The 22,471-nt window shown below is 33.4% G+C and overlaps 3 protein-coding genes across 7 annotated transcripts in view; 1 reads left to right on the forward strand and 2 right to left on the reverse strand.

Moving 5' to 3' along the window:
* Nucleotides 1-560, forward strand: part of LOC139502362 (KICSTOR complex protein SZT2-like) — a 106,283-nt gene extending 105,723 nt beyond the window's left edge. For both annotated transcript variants that reach the window (XM_071291826.1, XM_071291831.1), the window contains one exon: nt 286-560. In XM_071291826.1, coding sequence (XP_071147927.1) covers nt 286-426 — 141 coding nt within the window. In that variant the 3' untranslated portion in view covers nt 427-560. The remainder of the gene's footprint in view (nt 1-285) is intronic.
* Nucleotides 561-4,929: 4,369 nt separating this feature from the next.
* LOC139502223 (uncharacterized) lies at nt 4,930-9,345 on the reverse strand. The gene is made up of 6 exons (XM_071291690.1): nt 9,312-9,345; nt 8,389-8,847; nt 7,460-7,721; nt 6,433-6,773; nt 5,917-6,144; nt 4,930-5,195 (listed from the first exon to the last, which is right to left on the reverse strand). Exons 1-6 carry the CDS (start codon nt 9,343-9,345, stop codon nt 4,930-4,932), a joined length of 1,590 nt encoding a protein of 529 aa, XP_071147791.1.
* Nucleotides 9,346-10,468: 1,123 nt separating this feature from the next.
* The window catches only part of LOC139501923 (myb-like protein X), an 83,197-nt gene continuing 71,194 nt past the window's right edge, over nt 10,469-22,471 (reverse strand). For 2 of the 4 annotated variants that reach the window (XM_071291249.1, XM_071291235.1), the window contains 3 exons: nt 17,531-18,174; nt 13,230-14,251; nt 10,469-12,663 (listed from right to left, as the gene is read on the reverse strand). In XM_071291249.1, the coding sequence (XP_071147350.1) occupies nt 12,624-12,663; nt 13,230-14,251; nt 17,531-18,174 (1,706 nt within the window). In that variant the 3' untranslated portion in view covers nt 10,469-12,623. Of the gene's footprint in view, nt 12,664-13,229; nt 14,252-17,515; nt 18,175-22,471 lie in introns of all 4 variants that reach the window. The other 2 variants (XM_071291243.1, XM_071291227.1) reach the window with 1 other exon arrangement.

Here is a 22,471-nt window from a genome sequence, read left to right on the forward strand (position 1 = left end):
AAAACATTACACAGAAAACTAAGTATTTAGCAAACCAGCATGTTAGCTTTAACCAAGGATGTACTTAGGTGCTCAGGTATCTGCTCCACAAGTGACTTAAAAATGAATGTTAATCCTATCACACTTGGAATTATAAAATACAAACTAGAGGCCTTTTTGATGTATGTTTTTTGCACATAATCCATATTTCTGAAAAGTAATAATCACATAGATTGTATTAACATAGTTACAGAGAGAAATTCAAATGTACATTTAATCCATTTATTCTTAAATTTATTTTTATAGGACCTGTGTGCAGTTTTTCGTGAAGCCCTATCTGATGAATCAGATCAAAGCAAGCCAAGTTTACCATTTATCAACATCCAAGATCATGAAACAGACTTTATTAATGTTTGTTGTTTTCATCTCTGGGCTTCTTTATTGTGAAGAATTGATCAACGAACTTGACATTCATTTGCATTTAAAACCACAATTTTCATTAAACCATTTATGTAAAACCATGACAACTTCTGTAGTTTTTGTATATGGCTTTTATGAGACCCAAAAGATATATTCTATAAGACATTATATGTTATTCAGGTCTCAGACAGGGTATATACTGTGACATTCCTGGCTTAGCCCTAAGCCGGGAATGTCACAGTATATACCCTTTCTGAGACCTGTATTACACATATATTACGGACTACCCCTGACTTAATGTTATTTTCCAGTGCATGTATTTGTTGACAACACATATATATTGAAAAACCCAACCTGATATGTTAGGCATACGTGAAGGATTTTCTAATTTGCTGTGAACATAATTTTATCGTGTATGTAATAATTTATAATAACACTTTTAACATTAAATTTAAGTATTAAAAGTGTAAATTGCGTGATTTTGTATCAAAAATGTATTATTGACTGAAGCATGTCATTATTTTCCCTCTCTGAGCCTCTGACTGACTGATAGCTTTTGACCACGTCACATAGTAACCGGTGTTATGATGACGTTTTTGAGGTTCCAATTGGGGACAGAAACTTCGTATATACCCCGGCAGTTTCCTGAATATATACTGACATCTCTGTGTTGTTATCCAATCACAAACCTCGACACATTTGTAATCCGTAATATATTTTTATATTCATGCTTTAAAATGGAGGTAGTTATAAAATTGTAGCAGTTTAATGTATACTTCAATTGTTACTTTATACAATCAGATTAGATTGTAAACACCATAACAACATTTGTTTCAAATTCCTATTGTCAAATTTGCAGTTTTTTTGAGAGATACTGTAAAAGCAGAAATTTTCTAGGAGGATTTAATTACGTTTATTTCGTGGAAATTTTATATCAACGAAATTTTTTAGAAACACGAAAATTGAACCTAAATATAATATTGCTTCCATTTACTGGAAACCATAAAATTAATCCCCATGAAATGTTATATGGAGACAAAACCCCAAAATTTTAACCCAACGAAACTTAATGTTTCTACAGTAGATATAGAACTTGATTTTGTTAAAAGCTTTTTGAAATAGGTAATTTTCCACCCAACTACTTTATGTTTCCTTGCCTTCTGATTAGTTGATTATTATCAGGAAATAAGGACATGTGACTTTGCTGATGAGATTTTCTAAAATTATGTTAGTTGTCATGGGTACAAATTATAAACAGTCATATGAATAATGTATATGACAAATATAACCAAAATTATGTTTTTGTTTATCTGTCTTGCATAATCATGTTACAGTTCCATTTTAATCATATTGTCTTTGTCTCTACACTTAGATAAATCTGTATCTGTATATTTACATTTATATGTAGAACAAAATATAAAATTCTTATTGATCTCTCTAGTCTTGCCATTTTTCATATAAGATTTTACAAATTTGTTCATTTTACCATATTTTTATCATTAGATGAGAAATATATCAATTAATTCCTGACAATGTTTTAACAACATTTGCAGTTTTTTTTGCTGGTTTGATGTGATCAGTTTTAAATTTTTATTTTTCTATAAATTTCGAAAAAAAAAATAAAAGGAGCTATTATAGAGATATCCATGTTGACTGACTTTTTGGTTGACATTCTTGCATACATTGTTAGGATGTTGAACTTGACCTTTTAACGAGATAAAATTATTTTATTGTTACTTAAGACAGGAATCCCTAGTGTCCTTATCTTCAGAACTTTAGAACATACTTGTAGATTTTCATTAAAATCTGTTTGGTATGTAACATAACAGTAAATAGTGAAGCATTACCTAAAAAAAAAGGTTGGAATTTAAAAATAAATATTGTAAACAATATTACTGCTTATGAAATGATATTTTGATTAGGAAATTTTTAGCTTTCTTAACTCTAACATGTTCTATTTTGTTTCTAAAAATAAGGACACACTTTGTAAATTTCTGCTCTCTCTGTGATATGAGACAACTATTTCCCTGTGTAATAGAAGTCTCAGTAGTGATTCAGCTTCTTTAAAAGCTTTTTTCTGTCATTTTAGCTACTGACCTAACATTCATTTTGCAAAAAAATATTTTTGTAAATTTAGTTGTAAATGCTATGAGAGTTCACTTGATTTTTTAAATATAATTAATATTAAAAAGAAAATAAAATATTGTTATATTGTGAAAAGGAAAGTTATTTTGTTACCTCTGGTAGGTTCAAATTGTTAATGCTGACACATCGAGAAAGGTTTTTTTTTTTTTTTATATAATATAAATTTCAATGTGCCATTATATTCCTGCATAGTATATATATATATCACTTTTGGACATAATGGAATTGCATACAGGGCATTGTTTCATTTAATTATGCTGAATGTGCTTTTGGTGTATATTTACATTGAATAATCAATTCAGATGCACTCAATGCAAACTTGCAATAAGTTTTCAGGACTGTTTTAAATTATTGAGATATTGTATATCTAGTTTTGACCCACAGTGCTGTATAATTAATTTTTATGGTTATTTCAATAAATGACTACAGTAAAGTTCTTGTTTATATTATAAATAGTTTTAGACAATCAACATGAATCAAAAATCCCTCCTTTTCTTCAAAATTCCCTGCTTCTATAGGAGTCCTTGAGAGTTTTACAAAGCCACAATAAAAAAAAAAACATAACTTTACTGGATAAGAATGGATTTTGGCCAGACTAGATTATTCATTAACATATCTATTTGTCAAAAGAACAGCACTTCCTCGACATGATACTTTCTGAAAGATCACCAACTACCACAGACATTACAACACAGTTATGATGAGCTCTACCATTGACTTCAGTGGTATATTTGTTGAAGACATAATTCATAAGGTTTTGAAAAAAACATTTGCCAGAGTAATTGATCAAAGATTTAGAACAACAGGCAAAGTCATTTTGCAAACACTGTCATTATTTAAAATGTAGTTGTCTCCCTTTTGCCAAATTATTAACCAGTAATCATTTAGCTTTCTTCCTTTGATCATCAAGGCTGAGCCAACTGTGAGCCAAGGCTCTGTGTTGAAGACTGTACTTTGACTTATAATGGTTTAATTTTACAAATTGTGACTTGGATAGAGTTATCTCATTGGCACTCATACCACATCTTCTTATATCTATTAAGAAGACTTCATTCTATCATTTGGTTAAAGGGGTTAGTTATTTACAGATACCGTAGCAGTTAGGTAAGGAAAAGTATTCTTCATTTCCAGTTGATCACAAGATATTTATTTAAGTGTGAAAAAAGAAGATACATGTACCAATTGGGCAAATAAACACCTAAACAGACAACACCATTTCTAACAGGAAAACCATGAAGACAAACATGTCCTTAAAACATTACACAAAAAGTTAAAATATGGAGCAACTTTAACCCACCAGTAACCTGGATTAGCTTTGGAGCTTTTGAAGGGTAAACAGTTCCTGCTCCACAAATGCCACCAGAAACCTCGATTTACTATGGAGCTTGTAACAGGTAAGCAGTTACTACTCCACTAGTGTCACCAAAAACCTGGATTAACTCTAGTGTTCTTGAAGGGTAAACAGTTACTGCTACACTAGTGCCAACAGAAACATGGATTAACTCTGGTGTTTTTGAAGGGTTAACCATTCTTGCTCCACTAGTGTCACCAGAAACCTTGATTAACTCTGGTGTTCTTGAAGGGTAAACAGTTCTTGCTCCACAAGTGTCACCAGAAACCTGGATTAACTCTTGTGTTCTTGAAGGGTTAACAGTTCCTGCTACACAAGTGTCACCAGAAACCTTGATTAACTCTGGTGTTTTTGAAGGGTAAACAGTTCCTGCTCCACTAGGGTCACCAGAAACCTGGATTAACTCTGGTGTTCTTGAAGGGTTAACAGTTCCTACTCCACTAGTGCCAACAGAAACATGGATTAACTCTGGTATTCTTGAAGGGTAAACAGTTCCTGCTCCACAAGTGTCACCAGAAACCTGGATTAACTCTGGTGTTCTTGAAGGGTTAACCATTCTTGCTCCACTAGTGTCACCAGAAACCAGGATTAACTCTGGTGTTCTTGATGGGTAAACAGTTCCTACTCCACTAGTGTCAACAGAAACCTGGATAAACTAAGGTGCTTCTGAAGGGTAAACAGTTCATGCTCTACTAGTGTCACCAGAAACCTGGATTAACTCTGGTGTTCTTGAAGGGTAAACAGTTCCTGCTCCACTAGTGTCACCAAAAACCTGGATTAACTGTGGTGTTCTTGAAGGGTTAACAGTTCCTACTCCACTAGTGTCACCAAAAAACCTGGATTAACTCTGGTGTTCTTGAAGGGTAAACAGTTACTGCTACATTAGTGCCAACAGAAACATGGATTAACTCTGGTGTTTTTGAAGGGTTAACCATTCTTGCTCCACTAGTGTCACCAGAAACCTGGATTAACTCTGGTGTTCTTGATGGGTAAACAGTTCCTACTCCACTAGTGTCAACAGAAACCTGGATAAACTAAGGTGCTTCTGAAGGGTAAACAGTTCGTGCTCTACTAGTGTCACCAGAAACCTGGATAAACTCTGGTGTTCTTGAAGGGTAAACAGTTCCTACTCCACTAGTGTCAACAGAAACCTGGATAAACTGGGGTGCTTCTGAAGGGTAAACAGTTTCTGCTCTACTAGTGTCACCAGAAACCTGGATTAACTCTGGTGTTTTTAAAGGGTAAACAGTTCCTACTCCACTAGTTACACCAGAAACCTGGATATACTGGGGTGCTTCTTCTGAAAGTTTAACAGTTCATGCTCCACTAGTGTAACCAGAAACTTGGATTAACTCTGGTGTGCTTGAAGGGTTAACAGTGCTTGCTCCAGTAGTGTCAACAGAAACCTGGATTAACTCAGATGTTCTTGAATGGTAAACAATTCCTGCTCTACTAGTGTCAACAGAAACCTGGATTAACTCTGGTGTTTTTGAAGGGTTAACCATTCTTGCTCCACTAGTGTCACCAGAAACCAGGATTAACTCTGGTGTTCTTGATGGGTAAACAGTTCCTACTCCACTAGTGTCAACAGAAACCTGGATAAACTAAGGTGCTTCTGAAGGGTAAACAGTTCATGCTCTACTAGTGTCACCAGAAACCTGGATTAACTCTGGTGTTCTTGAAGGGTAAACAGTTCCTGCTCCACTAGTGTCACCAAAAACCTGGATTAACTGTGGTGTTCTTGAAGGGTTAACAGTTCCTACTCCACTAGTGTCACCAAAAAAACTGGATTAACTCTGGTGTTCTTGAAGGGTAAACAGTTACTGCTACATTAGTGCCAACAGAAACATGGATTAACTCTGGTGTTTTTGAAGGGTTAACCATTCTTGCTCCACTAGTGTCACCAGAAACCTGGATTAACTCTGGTGTTCTTGATGGGTAAACAGTTCCTACTCCACTAGTGTCAACAGAAACCTGGATAAACTAAGGTGCTTCTGAAGGGTAAACAGTTCGTGCTCTACTAGTGTCACCAGAAACCTGGATAAACTCTGGTGTTCTTGAAGGGTAAACAGTTCCTACTCCACTAGTGTCAACAGAAACCTGGATAAACTGGGGTGCTTCTGAAGGGTAAACAGTTTCTGCTCTACTAGTGTCACCAGAAACCTGGATTAACTCTGGTGTTTTTAAAGGGTAAACAGTTCCTACTCCACTAGTTACACCAGAAACCTGGATATACTGGGGTGCTTCTTCTGAAAGTTTAACAGTTCATGCTCCACTAGTGTAACCAGAAACTTGGATTAACTCTGGTGTGCTTGAAGGGTTAACAGTGCTTGCTCCAGTAGTGTCAACAGAAACCTGGATTAACTCAGATGTTCTTGAATGGTAAACAATTCCTGCTCTACTAGTGTCAACAGAAACCTGGATTAACTCTGGTGTTTTTGAAGGGTTAACAGTTCCTACTCCACTAGTGTCACCAGAGACCTGGATAAACTGGGGTGCTTCTGAAAGTTTAACAGTTCATGCTCCACTAGTGTAACCAGAAACCTGGATTAACTCTGGTGTTCTTGAAGGGTTAACAGTTCTTGCTCCACTAGTGTCACCAGAAACCTTGATTAACTCTGGTTTTCTTGAAGGATAAACAGTTCCTGCTCCACTAGTGTCACCAGAAACCTGGATTAACTCTGGTGTTCTTGAAGGGTAAACAGTTCCTGCTCCACTAGTGTCAACAGAAACCTGGATTAACTCTGGTGTTCTTGAAGGGTAAACAGTTCCTTCTCCACTAGTGTCATCAGAAACCTGGATTAACTCTGGTGTTCTTGAAGGGTAAACAGTTCCTGCTCCACTCGTGTCACCAGAAACCTGGATTAACTCTGGTGTTCTTAAAGGGTAAACAGTTCATGCTCCACTAGTGTAACCAGAAACCTGGATTAACTCTGGTGTTCTTGAAGGGTTAACAGTTCCTGCTCCACTAGTGTCACCAGAAACCTTGATTAACTCTGGTGTTTTTGAAAGGTAAACAGCTCCTGCTCCACTAGAGTCACCAGAAACCTGGATTAACTCTGATGTTCTTGAAGGGTCAACAGTTCATGCTCCACTAGTGTCAACAGAAACCTGGATAAACTGGGGTGCTTCTGAAGGGTAAACAGTTTCTGCTCTACTAGTGTCACCAGAAACCTGGATTAACTCTGGTGTTTTTAAAGGGTAAACAGTTCCTACTCCACTAGTTACACCAGAAACCTGGATATACTGGGGTGCTTCTTCTGAAAGTTTAACAGTTCATGCTCCACTAGTGTAACCAGAAACTTGGATTAACTCTGGTGTGCTTGAAGGGTTAACAGTGCTTGCTCCAGTAGTGTCAACAGAAACCTGGATTAACTCAGATGTTCTTGAATGGTAAACAATTCCTGCTCTACTAGTGTCAACAGAAACCTGGATTAACTCTGGTGTTTTTGAAGGGTAAACAGTTCCTTCTCACTAGTGTCACCAGAGACCTGGATAAACTGGGGTGCTTCTGAAAGTTTAACAGTTCATGCTCCACTAGTGTAACCAGAAACCTGGATTAACTCTGGTGTTCTTGAAGGGTTAACAGTTCTTGCTCCACTAGTGTCATCAGAAACCTGGATTAACTCTGGTGTTCTTGAAGGGTAAACAGTTCCTGCTCCACTCGTGTCACCAGAAACCTGGATTAACTCTGGTGTTCTTAAAGGGTAAACAGTTCCTACTCCACTAGTGTCACCAGAAACCTGGATTAACTCTGGTGTTCTTGAAGGGTTAACAGTTCCTACTCCACTAGTGTCAACAGAGACCTGGATAAACTGGGGTGCTTCTGAAAGTTTAACAGTTCATGCTCCACTAGTGTAACCAGAAACCTGGATTAACTCTGGTGTTCTTGAAGGGTTAACAGTTCCTGCTCCACTAGTGTCACCAGAAACCTGGATTAACTCTGGTGTTTTTGAAAGGTAAACAGCTCCTGCTCCACTAGTGTCACCAGAAACCTGGATTAACTCTGATGTTCTTGAAGGGTCAACAGTTCATGCTCCACTAGTGTAACCAGAAACCTGGATAAAGGGGGGGGGGGTGCTTCTGAAGGGTCAACAGCTCCTGCTCTACTAGTGCCACAAGAAACCTGGATTAACTCTGGTGTTCTTGAAGGGTAAACAGTTCCTGTTCCACTAGTGTCACCAGAAACCTGGATTAACTCTGGTGTTCTTGAAGGGTAAACAGTTCCTGCTCCACTAGTGTCACCAGAAACCTGGATTTACTCTGGTGTTCGTAAAGGGTTAACAGTTCCTGCTCCACTAGTGTCACCAGAAACCTGGATTAACTCTGGTGTTCTTAAAGGGTAAACAGTTCCTACTCCACTAGTGTCACCAGAAACCTGGATTAACTCTGGTGTTCTTGAAGGGTCAACAGTTCATGCTCCATTAGTATAACCAGAAACATGGATAAAGGGGGGGGGGGTGCTTCTGAAGGGTCAACGGCTCCTGCTCTACTAGTGCCACCAGAAACCTGGATTAACTTGGGTGCTTCTGAAAGTTTTATAGTGACTGCTCCACTGGTGTCACCAGAAACCTTGATTAACTCTGGTGTTCTTGAAGGGTAAACAGTTCCTGCTCCACTAGTGTCACCAGAAACCTGGATTAACTTGGGTGCTTCTGAAAGTTTTATAGTGACTGCTCCACTGGTGCCACCAGAAACCTTGATTAACTCTGGTGTTCTTGAAGGGTAAACAGTTCCTGCTCCACTAGTGTCACCAGAAACCTGGATTAACTTGGATGCTTCTGAAAGTTTTATAGTGACTGCTCCACTGGTGCCACCAGAAACCTTGATTAACTCTGGTGTTCTTGAAGGGTAAACAGTTTCTGCTCCACTAGTGTCACCAGAAACCTGGATTAACTTGGGTGCTTCTGAAAGTTTTATAGTGACTGCTCCACTGGTGCCACCAGGATTTACTCATACATGATGCAAGTATCACTGTTAGGTAAAAGAGAACAGGATTTTGTCAAGCAATTCATATCCTATAACTGTGAACCAAATCATGATCATTTGGAACTATTTGTTCAATAGCATTGTTTTATGTAGGAAATCATGATAGGAATTGTTAGACCTGACATGCAATATCAACTTGGAGATATATACTCTTAGTATGCTGGAATGTTGCCAAAGGGAAAATAAAAAAAAAGAATGTGTCTGAGGATATGAATGCCCCTGTTCAAGCTTTAAAGATATACAAATTTGAACTGTGTCTGCAAGTTTTAGTTCTTACAACATATATTGCAATATTAAATTATTAGAAAACTAAAGACTAAGCAACACCGACCCAACAAAAACTGGGGGATGATCTCAGGTCCTCAGGAAGGGTAAGAAGATCCTGCTCCACATGTGGCACCCTTCCTGTTGCTATGTTATTTCAAACCTGGTAAGTATAGATTCTCAGGTTTTCTACACATTGATATCGTAAAATATCAGTTTCGAGCCACAATGTGAGCCTTTTTGGCGAGTGAGCGCAGGGAACGAGCTAAAATGTTTCACATTATGTCGAGCTGCTGATATTTTACAATATCTATATGAAAAAAAACCGATTATCTGTTTATCATTCTATTACTGGTCCTTTCCCTCTTCCTAAAATAGTTTTATGCTTGAAGAAAGCAAGCTTGATAATGTCTCCTCTCACATTGTGACGTCGCTGATAATGCCTGGTCTCATTTTGAAGCATTGATACGAGAATTCAGAGCGACAGAGCAGGGTGATATAGGCGTAGGGAAGGACAATAAATAGTCTAATTCATAAGATCACTTTCGTGAAAAGGGAACAAGATTGTAGATTGTAGTAACAACATATGGAACATATCTGATATCATCTGTGAATCTTCAATTTAACATGTAGAACCTGGATTCTATTCCTGTATACATATCTATTTTATAGAACGCCATTATTAATATGTCCAAGGTTAAAGTTCTCTTTTTGATATTGTTTTACATTCAGACCCTTTTTTTTATAAACATTGTATTTATATTGTGTCATAAATCATTTCTTCAGTGTATAAAATTGTGAATTGAAATGGGGCATGTGTCAAAAAGACAACAACCTGACCAAAGAGCAGAAAACAGCTGAAAGCCACCAACGGGTCTTCAATACCGCAATGTTTACATGTTTTTGTCTTTTTAATCGAGATAAGTGTTTCTTGTTTCTCATTTTTTTATATAGATTAGACATTTGGTTTTCCTGTTTGAATTGTTTAACACTTGTCAGTTTTGAGGCCCTTTATAGCTTGCTATTAGGTGTGAGCCAAAGCTCCCTGTTGAAGGCCTTACTTTAACCTATAACAGTTTTGCTTTTACACATTATGACTTTGATGGATAGTTGTCTCATTGGCACTCATACCACATCTTCTTATTCCTACATCCTCATGTAATGTTCTACATCTGAAAGTCTCATCAGTTTTCTATTTGGCCACTGAGGAGTTGCACTTACAAGGTAGATGGACAGACAGATGGACAAAAAAACAAAACAGACAGCATGACTCCTAAACACCTCCAAAACTATGTATGCAAAGGGTTAAATAAATAAATGTTTCAATATTAAGACTTTTATTTAATATAATTTGTAAGAATAACAGAAAATATAGATATGATATGTAAAATGTCAAACTTGCACTTTATATATAATTGGAATGTACAATAAAATCGGACATATACAAATGTTTACAAAACTGACCACTGGTCACCAGCACAGTCCCTTCCATAGTTAGTATATATGAAAATGACATTACTGATATTTTTCCCAATGTACCTGTTAGTATTAAACTTCTCTATAGAAAAATGAAAAACAGATATTTCTGGAATTGTCAATATGTTACCTTGTTTAATTTCTGAAAAAAGGTAACAAAGGGATAAACGTGTTCATACTAGATAAAAAAAAAAAAAAAGCTTCTCCCTTTAAATGATAATTCTTCCATGATGTTCTCATAGGGCATCATTCTCTCATTACCATGACAAACACTTAACAAAAAGGGAGGAAATTAATTTAGTATTTGATCATTTAAAAAGATGAGTTCCTCCATTTTTCTATTTTAAATAAACAGGTAATAACAAAAATTTTCATTCTCAGATTTCATTGATTTAAAATTTTAAATGAATACATCAACACATGTATAATATGTATATAATATTTTACTAGGATACATTAAAACATGTAAACCAAGTTTTCATTAATTTTGTGTGTGTCATTTTTCCATAACAAAAAACTTTGAGCTCATAATTATCCTTAGTAATCCATGTTTTAATTGTGTTACTGGCCAATGTGTTTAGAATTTGAAATGAGTGGTACCCGACAAGAAGATATTGTGCAGTTACTAAATAAAGTGTTAACAGGTCATAGTCTACAACTATAAAATGTTGTACAGAACAATTCATTAGAAGCCATTAAATCAGGTTTTAAAGATTTGAAGAAATAAAACATAGTACACTTAAGTTAGAGAACAGAAACGAAAAATTCAGCATTTGTAAAGGGGCATAACTCTAGAGAGGTAAAAAGAGATTTCAAAACCATCTAAATAACTGAAGATACATGAACACACATGGTTATACTGTAATTCATTTTCAAATTAATTTTGATTGACAGAAATTAACAAGCAAATCAGTTAATATTGTAGCTTCTGGATATATCTAGTTAATAACACACAATGGTTTAATATCACATTTGAAACACAATAAATTGCATTTAAACAAACATAAAATAAGGATTTATAAAAAAAAAAAACAGCAAGTATATTTATATTTAAGAGCAAATGTAACTCTGTTTAATTAAGAGATTTACAACATTTAGATTTCACATGAAATCATTCAATTTTTACTCATCGGTAAAATATACATCTAAAACAAATAATTTAATCTTAAATATGTCTACACATTTCAGATCATTTCATTCTCCATTTTAAATGGGGAAAATATTAATGATATATAGAACAAATTTCTTTATAAATATATCATTAACCCTCATAGAAAAGTTGGTTGTAATAAATCTTATTCAGTACTTCAACATACTGTGCCATTTAAGAAATTTAATAATTCTGATCAAAATAATTTGTACAAGACTTGTGCATAAAAATTCATAATTGATCCTGCATTGTATTTCTCTTGAATTTTATGATGAAAATTTATGCCATTTAGAAAATAATTTATTCTGATTATATATTTGATATGTACCTTTTTAAATCACAGTTTTTAATGTGTTGAACTCATGCAAAAAGTGGTAAAAAAATAAAAATATATAAGTTTCTTTTTAGAGTTATACATTATAAATCATAATACTTCACACAACTATGTAGTTTTTAAATATTTAATTTAATTTTCATTTACATAGCACTTCTCATAATTAAAAAAAATACTAGAATATACACTTTCAGAGTTATTTTAAATGTAGATTGATATGAATTTTGTATCATTAATCCTTTCTGTGAGTGATTTTAATGAAGGTAATGCTCATAATACAATATCATGATTATGGATTACTTCCCCTTGAATTGTTGAAGTTATGTCCCTTTTGTCACATTCATGTTCATCCATATAGACTATTGATGCTACAATTCATTAGAATTTTTGTCTGACTGCAATATATGTCAGAATGTTTACTAACAGACAATATCTGTCCTTGGATAACATTCAGTATTGGGAATTGTTTCTCTATTGTTTTAAAGCACCGTATATAATGTGTATTGCTAATAACTTCAGCTGTCTAAAATAACTCCACTACTCCTTCTTTGTGTTCTGCAATGAGAGAATAAAATATCAGTAAAAAATGTTATCTCCTACCATGAAGATGGAAAAAAAAGAAACATGTAGTTTTAATGTACTATAAGACAACAGTAAAGAGTTAAATCTGTGCAATGTTTATGCATGTTGATTTAAATATGTGGGTTTTGTTGTTTAAAAGCTGTCAATTGTCACCATTTGTGAATAGTCCAATATAGTTTTTAGTTTTTAGTTCATGGTGAATTTACAACTTTTTTCACTTTCCTCCATGCAGATACACATCCATGGTCCTGTAGAATTATTTCATTTAATTGTATGGAATCAGTAAAACTTTCTTCCATCCAGAGATTATTGGTGTTGTACTATGAAAGCAGCACTCCCAGGTTCTTTCCATTGAACAAGCATGTTAGGGAAATATCTAAAGGACATAACCATAACAGATTATTTTATGACACCTTCATGTTGATCTAATATTTAAATATATAATGCATGCAATTATAATTGAACTGGGGGAGGAATTAAAAAGACTTTAACCATCTACATGTGTCAAAAATAAGTATGGTTCCCGAAACTATACTTACTTTAGCTCTTCCTCTCTTTCTCTCATTTCTCTTAGTTCCTTTTCTATTTTGGACTCTGCATGTTGCCGTGACTCCCGATATGAGAAAGCAGCACCACCAGTCTTTAATCGAAATTTAGGTTCCTCTTTACTTTGTTCGGGAGAAGTGATACTATTGTCTTTTGATTCAGTCTCTCCATTTTCTACGAGTGGTTTTGGAGAACCACCTTTATTTATAACGAAATTCCTTTTCACAGGTCCTGACATTTTTGTTGGTACTTCAGAGAATTTCATTGGAGTTTCGATATGTTCCTCTGAAGTTGTCATTATTTTACCTTCCTTTCTATACGTCATTTCTCTTTCCTTCTGTTTGGCTAATTCATTTTGAAGTCGGGAGGAGGCAAATTTCCTCATAGATGGTGCATCACTACTTGATGAATTATACCGCCCACTATAATGAATTTCTTCCTCCTCAGGCACATTGTCTCTTTCAACTATTTCTGGTTTAGAAGTATCAACTAATAATGGCAAACCTTTTTGTGATCTTAGTTCATTTTCCCTATCTCTAGCTAGTCTCATCTCACGTTCAATAGGGGTTTCTTTTTTCACTGCTTGTTTTTTGGTGACTTTAACTTCTGATTCGTCCTGCAAATTGTGTGGTGACTGACTAGATAGGAAGGAATTGAAAGACTGTTTTTGTATTGTTGGTGTTGGTGTTTTTTGTTGTTTCTGTGTAGTTGTTGATTTCTGAACAGTTGGGACTTCCTTTTCCTGAACTTTCGTTGTGTTTTGTTTGCTCTGATGAACAGTATTACGTTGTTTTTGCAAATCCTCCTCTCTTTCACGATGTTCCCTTAATTCTTTGGCGATAAGACTTTCCCCTTCGTGTTGGTATGTTGCTATAGCCTCTTCGTATGTGATGTCTTCGCCATTTGTTTGTGGTTCACCATTAGCATGTTGATGAGATACTTCCTCCTCTCGTTCACGCTGCAGTCGGATTTCCTTAGCAATTACACTCTCATTTGCATCATTTTCTGAATCTTCCTACAATATAAGATTTTTGTTAATCTTCAAGTTTTTAACTTTTCTTTTTGGTCACTTAACTCTAAAATACCCTTGTTTATAAACAAAAGTGCCATTAAGAAATAAACAAAACTAAAGTAATCTTTAAACACAACAACAACGAAAAACAACTTCTTCAGTTCTCTTTTATCTTTGTTAACTATATTAGATGTTTGGAATTTATATATTAAGAAATAATGTCAATGGTAAATCTAGAATCTTTGAGGCAAAAGCAGAGGAAGATGATTTGGGGAAGTAACTTCAGAAAAGGTCAGGCAATAAGGAGGAGGGATTATATAAAAGTATCTTGGTGCTAAAAAGTAGAGGGTATAAAAAAGTCTCTTCCCCTTTCCAACAACTTTTGAGAGTTCATTTGTGTAAAGTTTTAATACATTTTAGAATCATGAATCATAAGCAGAGCTCAGCTGTTCAAATAACACTAAACGTGTTCAACAATTTTGTATTGACAAGAAGAAATTAACTCACAAAATGATTTTTGAATTACCTTTTTTGATGATGTTCCAAATATTTTGTTACTCTCAAAAATAAGCATCGTTAAATAATACAATGTACCTGGAATCTTAGGGCCAGGTAACGAATAACTTTCCTAGACATGTGTAATATCGTCTTTTTAATGTATTAATCATTCACTGCAACAGCTTTTACAAATCAATACAAATATTATTTTTGTGTTCATTCCTCCCTTTTACTTTAAAGGAATTTATTTAAAACTGCTGTAAATTCTGTCCTTCATATAAATAAGTTTTGTTTATCATTATATATAGTTCTACGTAGGTAAAACTTTTGTTAGTCATAGGATATTTACCATGAGTCAATCATAGGACCTATGATATTCTTATGTAAAATTATTACAATTATCATACCAAATTCACAGAAATACTTCTAAAAATTGTTAAAAAATAGCCACTTTTTTAGGTTATAAAAATAAAAGATTCCCTGTGTATTATATGTATGTTTCCTTCCTCAGAAGGTTTACTGTAACTTAGGGGAAAGAGAAAATAAAAAAATCCCTGTATATTGTGTGTATGTTTCCTTTTTCAGAAGGTGTACTGTAACTTGGGGAAAGTATGCACACACTTATAAAACCTTCATAAAATTAAATCAAAAGGTATACTGAAAGGTTTTCCATTTTAATTATTACTTTCTTATAATGAAATATTCAAGTTAAACCATAAAAATTTAACTACCTTTATTATTTTCTGCTCAGACAATAGTTGGAATTAAAACTTTTTATAAGTAGATTTTTATTAATTCAACCACAACTGACAATATATACACAATGTATACATATTGAATACAGGAAATTCTTGGTACACTTCTTATCATAAAAGAATGAAATTTAAACCCTCAAAAAGCTTAAAAAATTCACTGATCTTTAAACAAGGCCAATACAATTAAAGAGACTAATTTTAAAAAGAAAGACAAACAAAGGATATGCATTGCATAATAAATTGCTTTTCTTCATGAAAGGTGTTTCAACAAGATTTTTTGAAATAGAGATTATTTTTTCAGCTGACTGTAGTAATTAACACCTGATAGTAAAACTTATTTTATAGATCTTTTGGTACTAATATAACTATCATTAATATTTAAACAGTTGGTCTATATGTGTATTACACAAATCTATAGTTTATGAAAACTTATATTCAGATTGTTGTTGGATTTCTTGTCTGATCATTAAATCCTTGTCTATGTACTTGACAAATCAATAAACTTTCTAGTTTTTCAATTTCCAGATTAAAAATTAAAAACATAAATATGCCTTTAACAAAATGTAATGAATTGTGTTTTACAGATAAATATTCCGTTATATAACATGCCATTATGACAAGTTGTGGTAAGAGAATGAAAAAAACTTAACAAAGGAGATCTGTACTAAGTTACATCGGTAACTCATTACATCCTGGACATTAATCAGCCGTCAATCAATCAATCAATCAATTAATTAATCCAGTACATCCTTATACATGTAAAATGTGTCACAGATATCTTATATTCACTATCAAGCAAGAGGACTAAAAACTCAGAACTTTCTCTTATAAGAATGTGGATAACAAAAATGCATCTAAGTTATAACTTCTAGTTTTCCTTTTTTGGAAAGGTTAGAAGAGAATGATGACCTCTACAAATTTCAATGTGATGTCAATATACCCAGGAACAAAACAATTCTAATAAATATTCCCCATCCCAGACATCTGACTGCCTATCATTGTTTCCATTATTGAAGTTTTGTATTAAATAGTAATATATCATTGATAACTTTTTAATAAAATTGTTAACTGAATATGGGTGGGTATTAGTGACATAATCTTCTTAAATATTTCCCTTACAAGGTACAGAAGAGGGGGTTTTACCTGATGAGGTAAATATGTGCCCAAGAATTCTAAACTATATAAATCTGGATATTTTGTAAGTGGTTTCAAGAGCAGTTGGAAATGAATTCAAATTTTGCCTGTGGTGTATGTATGCCCTTATTTCATAGGGCTTTTGTTAAATTTGACATCATTTGGCTCAGGTGAAGAGTTGTCTCAATGACAATCATATATCTTCTTAATTTTACATCATAAGTAAAAATCTTCTTAAAGTATTTATGATACAAAATTTATGAGAGATTAATTGTTTATACCCCTATAAATCTATTAATTGTTTATACCCCTATAAATCTAGAGTCCACTTAAGTTGTAACACAGACAGGGATATATTGTAAGGAAAGTTTCAATTAAAAATCATGTTTTAACCATAAGCATGACCAGATAAGAATCCATGCATAATCTATAACCAAATGAAGCTTAAACTTAAGGCTAGTGTAAACTAGTCATTTATAAAAACTGGAATATGAGGCTATGAAACTGTTTTACTTGTATGCAAGTTAGCCTGGTGAAAGAATGATTGGTCTTCTCTTCAAATGTACGAAATACACATGTTTATAGTTTCAAATCTAGGTCTTCCTTCAAGAACACAAGGGAACTTGCTGTCTTACAATTCAAAGTTAAAAATAAGTGTTCAACCTTATGTTTTAGTCAGTAAAATTATCAATACTTTGACAATGTCAACAAATTTCTAAGATATCCTTTTCAGTTGAGATTGTTTTTAGAAAACAATTGTGTCTCTGCAACCTTGACAAAAGATTAAGAATAATTGATGACCCTAAGCTGACTTTGATATGTCTTAGATGTAATATGATTTCACTAGATGTAGATTGATTGTAAGTTAACCAATACAAACCTCATATGTTCGTACTTTTAAGGCTTTTTCTCTCTCTTTATTTTCTAAGATTTCCTGTTGTATGATTGTCTCCCTTTTCTGAAGCTCAGACCCACGGTCAGCTTCGGTCATTTCATGGTACATTGTCTGAAATTCTTTATTGTTATTGTTATTTTTCTTTTCAAAGTTTTGTTTCGATTCTGCTTGTCGTTTGATTAATTCCAGCCTTTCCTCTTGTTCCTTACGTAACATCTCCTCACGCTCATTGGCAAGACGAATCTCTCTATCTATGGCACTTTCACTAGCATACTGGTCGACATCTGTGTCAGACATTCTGTCTGGTGATTCGGACCTTGGAGTTGTGATGGCAGTTTGTGGATCAGACTTGTAAGGTAACTTGACTTCCCAGCGTTTGGCTGGAGAGATGTTCTTTGCTGGAGGTTTAATTGGCTCGTTACTTGTTGATCGGCAGAAAGTTTCCCACTGTTTACGTGTGGAGGACAAATCAGCAATCGACTCACGATCAACAATTTCAGATGTGTCAGACTCGTCAACAATATTTTTACTGTATAAGTCAACTTTTTCTGGTTTTTCTTCCCAATTTATTCCATTAACAGATTTCGTGTTTTCACGCCATGAATTGGATGCTGTGTTAACTTCTATGGATGGATTACTGGGAGCTGAAAAGAAAAAGTTACCAGTAAGTAAAAAGGTCACAGAACTAATATATGATATACAGGCTATCAATATGTGATGACAAATACATGTACTTATTATCTACACAGTGATAAACCAAGCTAACCTGGAACTAACAGATAAATTGTATCTATTCAATTCATACATTACGTAAGAATCAAGAATTTAATCAATTATCTAGAAATATTATTAGATAGATTATAAATATATATTTGATAATAACTGTAGAGATGAAAGCCACATATTAAACAAAAGGGTAGAATAATATTGATCTTGGATCTCAGTAAATAAACAAATATGTTCAGGTTTTATTCTCTTCCAACCCCCAAAAAAACTTAAACATGTTCATAGATTTCAGTCTTGAAGTTTGCCGTTATGATTTTTGAAATATATCATCAAATCAAATACAGTTACCAGACTATAAGAATCTATCTAGTTGTACATGCTGCCATGCTGCCATTTTTAATTGAATCAATTTCTACGAACTATGAAAATAAGACCTTACCTGATGTCCTGGTGTACATACAGACCAATGTGAACCTAATCAAGTATGCAGTACACACTAGATAGGATCAAACTTTAATATCAAAAGACATTGGTTCAATAGAGAAAACCTACCTTGATACAGGTGTAAATCCAGGTAATCAGACAGGTAAAAACATACCTGTATTACAAATTAGATATTGTCTACCTCCGCAGGGTTACATCTATCTAAATGAGATAGTGTCACTAGGCGGTATCTTTTACTTACAGATCCAAGATCTGTAATCCCGACATAAAAAAATCTTATTTACCTGCATTGTTTGTACTAAATGGTCACATGACTTATTACGGCAGTAAATCTCACGATAATAAAAATCAAATATTTTATTCATGACTGAGAAAATTAAATTACATGCATAATAGATATATATTTGTTGAGAGTAAATCTCTACCCAACCTACCTGGCCAAAGTACATACCCAGAATATTTTACCGTTTATAATTGACATACTCAAATTTGACAAAGTTCCGATCTATTGTCAGACTTATGCCAAGTTATATTTGGATAATAGAATCCTATAACCTAAATTTTATGTCTCTTTTTAATCAGATAAAGTGCAATGCAAAATAAGTTAGGAAGACTATTGGAAGTGAAATCAATATTACTCAGTATACACATATACATTTACAACGTTTAGAATACCTTGAAAATGAAACTAAACCACTCATTTGTTAATCTTTAATTAACATTTTGTGTATAGAATTTTAAGAGAGAGATTAAATTTTGAATCTTTTCAAACTGTTTTAATTGTGACACATTCTGCAAGACAATTAAAATGTTACTGTAGATTAAAACTCCAGATATCAACTTTCCATAATATATGAAAACAAATTCTTTATTACAGAAACAATCCTCTTTCCAATCCCCCCCCCCCCCCCTTGCTCAAAGATAAATCAAAAGAGCACCTCTCCTATTGCTGTATGTGATCTTGCAAGTTGCTTGAAGGTCTACACTAAGAATCCATATTGGCCTTCACTGGATTGCAAATTATAATAATATACAACATCTATCAGACGGAGGTGTACTCATTACAATCATTCTAGTCATTTATTTACTTTTTGTACTGGTAATTAAAAAATTCACAAAAACTATGAAAATAAGGTCAAGGCCAGATATCCTTATCAGATCCATTTATACCTTTCAAAGTGATTCTGAAGAAAACATATAGAGTACTTGATTTATAAACAACCTGTTCGAATGGTTTTATACTAGAAATTTTTGGAGCCCTTAATAGCTTGCTGTTCGATGCGAGCCAAGGCTCCGTGTTGAAGGCTGTACCTTGACCTATAATGGTTTACATTTATAAATTGTTATTTGGATAGAGAGTTGACTCATTGGCACTCATACCACATCTTCCTATATATATATCAGAAACTGACCTTAGGTCACCTAACCATGAGCCAACAAATGAAGAAAAAGAGGAGATGCAGCCTGGGAAGCAGATACACAGTAATCATCAATTTACCAAACTTATATTGTTATTTCTTTTAGTCACTGAATCGTGCAAAATAAGGCCATAAACATCCAAGAAATATCTATCCTTTTTGCAAATAAATGTTTTGAGGAAATGTTAACATTTACATAAGCATTCTAAAAACACTTTATGTGTAGGCTAGAACAAATATGGAATAAAATGAAGTACTAAAATATACCAGAAATATACGATAATGTGAACAGTCATCGTAAAATGTATGGTTTTATATCATTTATCATCAGTTAAAAGTCTGTATTTAATGTTTTATTGTTAAAACATTATCTATGTATTTACGATATCATCAAACATTTTGTTTTATTGTACAGAGATGAAAAATTATGTACTATAAAATGTCTTTAAGGATTATATAAAAATATATAATGAATAATTAAATGTTTTCTACTTAATTGGTTGAAAATAGATACAGAACAACAATAATACATATGAACAAAGTTTTGTTATTAGCTGAAGGCAAAACGATGTCAAATGTTGCACGATACAACAATTATAATAATAGTTAAAAGCAAGGAAGCTTTAAAAACAGACCAGGCATTTTTTAACCTTATTTATGAAACAACAATATCAAATCAGCTGATGGCAACATCTAATTAAACACCCACATAACAAACAAAAATTGGTAACTTTTAACCAGAACATGAAAAATCTTTTTTCCTAGAATACTGAAAATGATTTTATATCTTACCCCCATCCTCTGGCACTAACTTCAGAATAATAACGGCACTTGACGAGTAGATCGGAAAATCACAATCGTCCATTTTCTTATTAATTTCAGTCCAAATATTCAAAGAAATCATCGAGTGATATTCTCAGCCATGACATAATCCATGTTACAAATTAGCTGATGGAACACATTGAAACTATATAGGCATTAAATTATCTAGGTATGAGTGGTCACCTATAAACTAAACTCAAAGATGGAATTACAATCAATAATGGAAGCTAGTTTCCTAAGGTATGGTCCCGCTTTAGAATATCATGACCCTACTGAATTAAGATAACATTGAGATAGATGACGACAGGTGCTTCCCTTGTCCCTATCAGTACATCCTGAACATATATCACCTGTAACTTACTCCTTGTAGACTGACCAAACCCTCATGTTAAATTCTCTTTCGGACATAAAACTTCATGTTTAGCCCAAAGATAAAACTTGTCTTCCTATCAATATGCTTCAGAGGACAATGTTACTCATTAATTTTTCATATCACAAATATATGATTATTTACTGTAGGTGTTTTACATTTGCTTCTAAAAAAAATATGTGAAACAGGGAAGAATTGATGCCCCCTTTTCCATTGATTTTTTTGTCAATAAAATAGTGACAAAACAGACACACCCCTTTTTCTAGATTTCAGGTAAGTATTATTTAATCTTAATAATACTTGTTAATATATTTTAAGTTTGAAGGATATTTTCACAGAAACATTACAGCAGGAACTATATTTTGTATCCTGTATTAAACACAGGTGACTGAATTTGAACAAACTCCAGTTTTCTTGAGCTTGAAACCTGATACAGAATCAACTGCATCAGATATCATTGGAATTCTATACAAAGTAAATTTTGCAGGTTTTATTTGTGATTTTCTTGCCCATATGATTTCACATTTCTAACAGTTAAACTCAAAATATTCAAACAAGTAAACAATCAATGATATTTTAAATATTTAAAAGAATTTCTCAAGTGTTAACTAAACAAAAGTTGGTAATACTCATATAGTATTCCTTTTCAGACCATTTAAGTCACCACACACTAAACATATCAGAGCTTTTAATCTTGTTTAAATGCAGACCAAATATGTAAACATTTTAATGATAGAGCATACCAATGAAAAAAGAAAGACTTAAAATATTATCTGATAAACTGGCTATAGTGTATAATAGATATACATATTTAGTAGAGATATTTGACAATAGGAAAACAAGGGGACATTCGATAGGTCTACTCAACAAAGATCTAATGATGTAAAAGATGCTTTATGAGGAACCAAGCAAGCAAAAATTTCAGTATCCCAGGACCCAGTAAATGTATAATGTTGATAAAAGTTTACATAATTCTTTTGATGTTTTCAAAAAGACTTCAGTCATTTATAGAACAGGATAAGCTAAGGTTGAATAAACATGAACAAATTACTTGTGAAAAGAACATCAAAAACTGTTTTAAAATTGACTTAAACACCCTGGTATGATTCATAAACAAATTTAGTGAGTTACATCTGCTGCACACATAAACAAGGTTTTCAA

Source organism: Mytilus edulis, chromosome 1 (genome assembly GCF_963676685.1).
Source record: "Mytilus edulis chromosome 1, xbMytEdul2.2, whole genome shotgun sequence".
NCBI classification, from domain to species: domain Eukaryota; kingdom Metazoa; phylum Mollusca; class Bivalvia; order Mytilida; family Mytilidae; genus Mytilus; species Mytilus edulis.

Coding starts and splice junctions, on each gene's coding strand:
- LOC139502223 (XM_071291690.1), bottom strand. CDS start 9,345: ATGTGTAGAAAACCTGAGAATCTATACTTACCAG. Junction 8,848..9,311: donor TGAGAATCTATACTTACCAG/GTTTGAAATAAC, acceptor ATCATGTATGAG/TAAATCCTGGTGGCACCAGT. Junction 7,722..8,388: donor CCAGGTTTCTGGTGGCACTA/GTAGAGCAGGAG, acceptor TTAAACTTTCAG/AAGCACCCCAGTTTATCCAG.